General features: G+C 38.7%; 1 protein-coding gene across 4 annotated transcripts in view; it reads left to right on the top strand.

The window, feature by feature from the left end:
* The window catches only part of LOC119321987 (E3 SUMO-protein ligase SIZ1-like), a 15,345-nt gene extending 8,091 nt beyond the window's left edge, over nucleotides 1–7,254 (top strand). For 3 of the 4 annotated variants that reach the window (XM_037595489.1, XM_037595503.1, XM_037595513.1), the window contains 9 exons: nucleotides 199–274; nucleotides 472–545; nucleotides 1,632–1,739; nucleotides 2,838–2,999; nucleotides 3,477–3,581; nucleotides 3,770–3,850; nucleotides 3,931–5,110; nucleotides 5,765–6,109; nucleotides 6,975–7,254. In XM_037595489.1, coding sequence (XP_037451386.1) covers nucleotides 199–274; nucleotides 472–545; nucleotides 1,632–1,739; nucleotides 2,838–2,999; nucleotides 3,477–3,581; nucleotides 3,770–3,850; nucleotides 3,931–5,110; nucleotides 5,765–5,916 — 1,938 coding nt within the window. In that variant the 3' untranslated portion in view covers nucleotides 5,917–6,109; nucleotides 6,975–7,254. The remainder of the gene's footprint in view (nucleotides 1–198; nucleotides 275–471; nucleotides 546–1,631; nucleotides 1,740–2,837; nucleotides 3,000–3,476; nucleotides 3,582–3,769; nucleotides 3,851–3,930; nucleotides 5,111–5,764; nucleotides 6,110–6,974) is intronic. The other variant, XM_037595494.1, reaches the window with a different exon arrangement.

Here is a 7,254-nt window from a genome sequence, read left to right on the forward strand (position 1 = left end):
TTCACTTGCCAACTTTTTTTTTCTTTGCATTATTGGATAGTTCCATTTTTACCATATATAGATGCTATGCTAGTCTCTTGTATATGCAGAGGAGTGATTCTCTCAGAAGTTTTTAGTTTGCAGATATACTCTTGAGACCAGACTATATATGTTGGTCTGTAGTACTGTCTTATTAACCGGAGGATGTTTTATGCACAGGTTTGGTGCATTCTTATGAATGATAAAGTTCAGTTCAGGATGCAGTGGCCCCAATATGCAGAATTGGAAGTGAATGGTATTGTTGGCAATATATAACTAGGCTGAGGAATATTTTTGAAACGCATATCAGTTCAATGTTTGCTTATATCCCAGACACTGCTCTAACATATGTGCTAAATCTGAGTTGTAGCCTTGTAGGTTGTGTTTTACATTGATCATTTTGGAATTAAGGATTATCAGTGTGAATGTCGTTTATCTTCTCCATTCATTCAGGTTTTGCTGTACGAGTAGTGACCAGACCTGGTTCTCAGTTGCTAGGCATAAATGGACGGGATGATGGGCCATTGGTGAGTTCATTCTTATTCTGTCCCTCTGCATGTTTATCCACTTACAGTTTCATCCTTGTCTCGCTTTAAACGATTAACCAAAAAGTGTTGCATTTGGACCAGCAAGCTTATGTAGGCCTGTGACCACAATTCTACTTGCAGCAACACTTAGTTAGGCTGCATGATAATCCCCCGCCCCACTCGAAGGGATGATCCTAAATGCCTGTAACCACCCCTCGTCAGTAACTCTGTGGATACCCACTAGTGCACTTGATGCTGCAATCAATGGGCATAACCCACAAATGGTGGTCCAGCATGTCCATAGCATGCAGCTTACGCTTTTGGACTCACTTGGACTAAAAGAGTTAAACCTGGAACACTGCAGGTTTTATGTTCGGATCCAGCAAGCATTATATGCTAGCACAGTTGACTGCAAACTGCCAGCACAACTTTACTTGTGCAATTGTGCCACATTGGCCAACATGAGTAGGGCCGGGTCTTATGATTTTACAAGCTGTGTTGAGGGACATATCGTCCATGGACCAACATTACTGTTCGGTTATGTCTCATCATGTTCATGATGAGTAGGCTTGCAATTTTTGACCTTACCTGAACACTTGTTTAAAAGTGCAAATAGTTTTTGATCCAGCGTCACAGAAAGTACTACAACTGAATTTACATACATATATGAGGTAAAGGGTGAACTGTAAGATGAAGACATGTCTATACACTAATTAATAATGTTATGTCCCATACAAGAATTTAACTACATGGCCATGGCACTGTAAGGCATCACTTCCGCGAAAGACTTAATTAGCTTGGTGATATTGGTGTCAGGTAGACTTATCTTGCTACAGCCACTGTTGGATTTCATGAATCAACAACTGGAGTTGGATAGTTTAGGTACAAAACTGGCAGCATACAACATCCATTTTCATGTTGGGACCAATCAATGTGGTATATTTTGTTGACAGATTGAGAACTTGTGCATGAAGAAACATTCTGCATTCAATCATTACATTAATACTGTTTGCTACATTTTTATTTTTATTCTTTACCCAAGTTCTTTTTGTCATGGCTTGAACTTGCCATCCTTGTATTTTGCAGATAACCACATGCAGTAGAGAAGGAACTAACAAGATCTGCTTACGGAGGGTTGATAATCGAACATTTTGCTTTGGAGTCCGAGTTGCTAGGAGGAGGAGTGTTCCTCAGGTTTTGACTTTACTTATCAATTTAGTTGAAATGATTGGTATTAGGTGTTTCCTTTTCCTGTTCACTTATCTCTCAGTTGCCTTTCTCCATTTGACTGGACCATAGCCTCCTTTAAGGAGAAGCTTAGCTCGGTATCATCGCAAAGATGTACAAATTGAAAATGCCATCACATGTGAGGCAGACTAGTGAGCCATGGAGCCACATGTCAGTGACACATCGATGTTGTTTTCCAACTCGAGTTATCTTTGCGATGGTACGGAACACTTTGTGCCCCTTTATCTATATATATCCTGAAGAGGGACATGTGCACACCAACTGATTGTTATTGCCCACCATTCCTCCCTATATGTGTCTGGCTGGAATGTTCATCAATGATTAAGAACGACACATAATTTGAACTTTATTACAAGAAGGAAAATATGAAGTTCTGTAATTCATCACAAGTCTGAACTACCCCCACAGTTTTTGTTTTTCGTTTGACATTTTTTACTTTCAAAATCTTCTAGATCTTACTTTGACAGTTCTTGTTTTGAAATGACTTGTGACCACTGCTATTTGTTTTTATTACTTCACGTTACCTGCAAATATAAGTTTAGCAGTGACTGTTAAGAATTATTCTAAAATTGGACATTAACAATTTCGATAGTTTTAAATGTGTTGACGATCAAACTTCGGTAAATTGGATGGCATGGACTCTGTTACAGAAACTCCGAACATCTGCCATTGCATCCTCCACCTGGAACAGATTTGACCCCTAATTACTGCCAACATCTGCCACTGAAAAATCTCAGGTTATAAAATGAAACTGGCTGTAACTTTTCCAACTTGTGAGAGTGAATCTAATCCTGTATGTCCAGGATTACTTTTGCAAATTGTTACTTTGTCCAGTGAAAACAACTGTACCAAACTAAAATTTTCTGCTGTTTCTTGAACATTTTTCTTTTGATTTTAGCATCTTGTAGTGCTCCACGTTTTTATTTTGAATAAGTTGTTTCATTACCTTCCCATTCCCATTTTAGACCACTTGATTTACATTCTGACATATTACATAATTTCTTGTTGCATTACCTTTCCGTTAACGCTATCATTGGTATCCAGGTTTTAAATTTAGTTCCAAAGGAAGCTGAAGGTGAGTCTTTTGAGGATGCTCTTACTCGTGTTCGGCGCTGTCTCGGAGGTGGAGATACTGCAGAGAACGCTGATAGTGACAGTGATTTGGAAGTGGTTACTGAATCTGTTACAGTCAACCTTCGTTGCCCTGTGAGTTTTCGTGCGTGTAACTGTTATTGTTATTTTTGGCTGACTCAGCATATACTTGTCAGTCCTGTATGCTTGCCTCGTGGTTAGTAATTACACGCTGTCAGTTTGCTACATTCCTTGCTCGTTAGCTGAGTAGTTTTAGGTATATAGAAATGGGTACTAATATGGCATCTTTCAGAAGCAAAAATATTTGTTTCAATGTATTTTCTTTGTCAACGTATGTTATGTCTACCTTTATAAGCTAAGGGTATATCTGGTTTGTACCCAAATCACCCTACCTGTTATTTTGCCATGTGCTAAAATTCATCCTTTGTCTTGGTGTTTCCAGTTTTCGACATGTCCATATGGCCATGCCCTTTGCCCACTTCCAATGCTTTTTCTTGCCAATCTTGCGCAATCAATATTTGACAACCAAATATTTGTCGTGACGTATGCAAGATTTGGAATCAATCTAACAGTTCTAATATATATTTTCAGAATAGTGGATCCAGAATGAAGACTGCTGGAAGGTTCAAGCCTTGCGTTCACATGGGTTGTTTTGATCTCGACACCTTCGTGGAACTGAATCAGCGGTCCCGCAAGGTTAGATTTTGCGCTTATATGTGTATGTCAACACTTGTGCATGTGCATCCAGGAAGTCAAGTAAATATAGAATGCTGTTCGTCCATGTTTAGTGACTTTCTGCAAGGTGGCAGCCCATATTGTGGCATAAAATTGGTTTGGTATGTCTTATGTAGTCTCTCTGATTGCTCTCTTTTTATATTCTGCAGTGGCAGTGTCCAATATGTTTAAAGAACTACTCTCTTGAGAATTTGATGATTGATCCTTACTTCAATCGGATTACTTCTCTGGTAGGTCTTCATCATACCTTCGGTTTTTGTTGTTGCGTGATTTGGTTGCTTTTGTTTATTCTTTTTTCTTTATGATGCAGTTGCGTGATTGTAGTGAAGATGTCAATGAGATTGATATTAAGCCAGATGGATCTTGGCGTATAAAGGGTGATGTACCAACTAGGGAATTATCTCAGTGGCATATGCCTGATGGCACGCTGTGCATCTTGAAGGAAGATAACAAACCTGGTGTTGAGAATTTTAATGAACTCAAGATAGAAGGTACTTCTGATGGCCATAAGAGTTTAAAAATTGGAATCAAGAGAAAAAATGGAATTTGGGAAGTTAGTAACAAAGCAGATGACAAGAAGCCTTCTGTGGTAGGAAATATCACCCAGAACAATATTACTTTCCGAACTCCAAACACTTTCCCTATGAGCAGTAGTCCCACTGGGAGTTATAGAGATGGGGAAGACACAAGTGTGAACCAGGAGGGCAGTATGCATATTGATTTATCATTGAACAATGGTCATGAGTTTGAAAGTTTTCCTCTCAATTTCGGCCAAACATATAATACAGAGGATACATCACAGCAACAACTTAGTGCTGGAGATGTCATTGTTCTTAGTGATTCTGATGAAGAGAATGACACAATTGTTTGCCCACCAACTGTCTACGACAATTCTACTGTAAATGACGGTGGTTTTCCTTTTGCCACTAGTGATGCTGGATTTACTGGAAGATACCAGGAAGATCCTGGTGTCGGTACTAGTGGCCTTGGTTTATTAAGCAACAACGCTGATGATTTTGAGATGACTAATTGGCAAATGCCCTATTCTCAACCGGAGCAAGGCTACCAGTTTTTCAGGGATGGCACCGCCGATACTTATGTTGGTTCGCACAATTCCTTTAGCATTACACCAAACGACTATTCCCTTGATTGTAATGTTGGCATAGAGGAGGCTTCTGTAGCTCATGACCTTCCAGTTTACCGCAGTAATAATGAAATGCATGGAAGTTTGGTTGATAACCCATTGGCTTTTGGTGGTGATGATCCTTCTTTGCAAATTTTTCTTCCAAGTCAGCCTTCTTCTGCTCCCCTTCAGGAAGAACCAAGTGAGCGTGTAAATGCATCAAATGGGGTTCAGTCTGATGATTGGATCTCTCTTACGCTCGCAGCCGGTGGAGGTGGTAATGAAGAGCCTGCAGCTGCTAATGGTTTAAATTTGCAAGAACAAATACGGTCAAATGAGACAGGAGTGGAACCATTAATTGACGCTGGTTTGTCTCCCTTTTATGCATTCAGTTTTCCTTTCTTATATGCTCCATTTCAGCAGTTGAAGAACATATAGCTTTTTTAGTGGAACTGCAAATAAGAAAACTACCACAGTAAGTGGTTACTTAAAGCTGATCTTTCAAGTAAAACACGCCTTAGAAACAGCTGTCCTTTTGTCCCACTTTCTTGTTTGTCCTTAAAATTTCACAAAAGTTCCCAAAGGGAAAATATAGTAATCCTACTTTCTTAAGAAAGGGTTTATGTTTCTACTAGTCTAGTTATGGTTAACTGTAAGCTGAAAATTGCTATCATTCCCCCATATTTCTCCTGGTTTTGAAGTTATGTTATCCTATCCCCCCCCCCTCAAAAAAGAACTCTACAGATGGTTAGTAGGGAAAAGTGATCTGCAGTGTTCATCCGATAGGAAAATATCAGTTGGATGTTGATCAGGGTTGTAAAGAAACAAGTTTCACTCCATTTAAACCTTTTGTATCATGAATTGAACTGGATTTTGAGATTTTTAATCTTCCGACCTTTTGCCTGCTAATATTTGTTGCTCTGTGTACCCACCTGTATCATCTTGTATTTATCAGCAGATTAATTCAATTGTTTAAATTCCCTTGTGGTACTGGCATAATTATTTTCCCCTAATTTTGCAGCTTCTGTGCTTCCAAGCACAAACAATGACAGAGATGACGGAGCTAATTTAAATCCAATAAGGATTGAAAATATATTTTCTCATCCTCGCCAGCCTCGGTCTCGGTCGGTCAGGCCTCGACTTTGTTTATCAATAGATTCTGACTCTGAGTAGATTGGACATTTAAATGGGATAGCTGAGTTTGCATTAATTTGGCAAGGCTGCCTTCCAGAAATCCTGATTTTTACCGAGGTTATTAGGTTTCTTCTGGTTGATGTAAGAGAAACACAAACATAGATGCTGTGTTGCCTCACCTGGTCGACAAACTCCAAGTGTTCCATGGGGATCTGCACAGAGGACTCTGATGGTGAGCTTAACGAATCAATCATCTATTTCTGCAGTGTCCAACTTCTTTCGACAGGCAGTCCTTGCACTTTATTTCTGTGGGATTCAAGTGGTTACTTTGTAACTAGGCATGTTTTTAGAAGAAAAAGACATGGCATGGAAGATATTTTTGCATCTCTGACTTGAGAATGGAATGCAACGTAGTCCAAATAGAAAGTAGAAGTTACAAAGTAAAGCATGATAAGTAGAATCAAAGTCTGCTGCCAATTCTTGTTAGTTCCAAAGTAAAGCATGATAAGTAGAACAAAAAGTCTGCTGCCAATTCTTGTTAGTTGTGCAAAATGAAGCAGATAAATATGCTCTTCTAAAGATTCTTTATGCTTCGGTTTGCTTCTGAACTTCCATTAGTTAGCCTGTTAGGTTTTATTCCCTTCTTTTTTGAAACTTAGCTGGTAGATTGGCTAGCGGAAGACGTAGCCAGTTTTTTTTCCAATCTTGTATTGTCTAAGAAAGCTAATATTTGACCGAGTGGCAAACTGTATACAGTTTTGTGACAGATGCTTCATCATCATCTAAGCTGTATAATTTATGGGCAGTAATTCAAATCTCAAATAAGCAGTAATTAATCTGATCACATCTAAGCAGTATGATTTGAACATTCTATATAACAAGAACCTCTCTTCTTTGTTATGCTAATGTATTGTTGAGGATCTACTGGTGAAGCCATAGGGTAAAATAGCACAGGAATTCATGAAGTTTTTTAAACTAAATTATTTACCATGACATGGAGTTTTTCAACTAAATCATTTAACACGAGTTCATCCATATATTTATTTACCTGTTCATGTAATTATTAGAGGTCACTAATGTATTTCTATTCCTGCTAGGTTGGTATAGAAAATTTTCTGACTGGGGATCAAGGATAATGTTGCTACTGGAGCAGTTTGTACATTTTTTGACCTTCTTTACTGAACATAAGGGAATAGGGAGGCCACCCTGGATGCAAGTCTATACATGTGGATGTTTGTGTGTAACCATCATTGTATTTAGGGTTTGAGGCGCTAATTTAGATGTTCGTTACCTTGATGTTCGATGGAGAATAAATTATTATTTCTGAAGTGGCGGTCAATAAACAGAGCCCTTCAGTGTTACTTGCTGCTGTTGATT

Source organism: Triticum dicoccoides, chromosome 1B, assembly GCF_002162155.2.
Source record: "Triticum dicoccoides isolate Atlit2015 ecotype Zavitan chromosome 1B, WEW_v2.0, whole genome shotgun sequence".
Lineage (NCBI taxonomy): Eukaryota > Viridiplantae > Streptophyta > Magnoliopsida > Poales > Poaceae > Triticum > Triticum dicoccoides.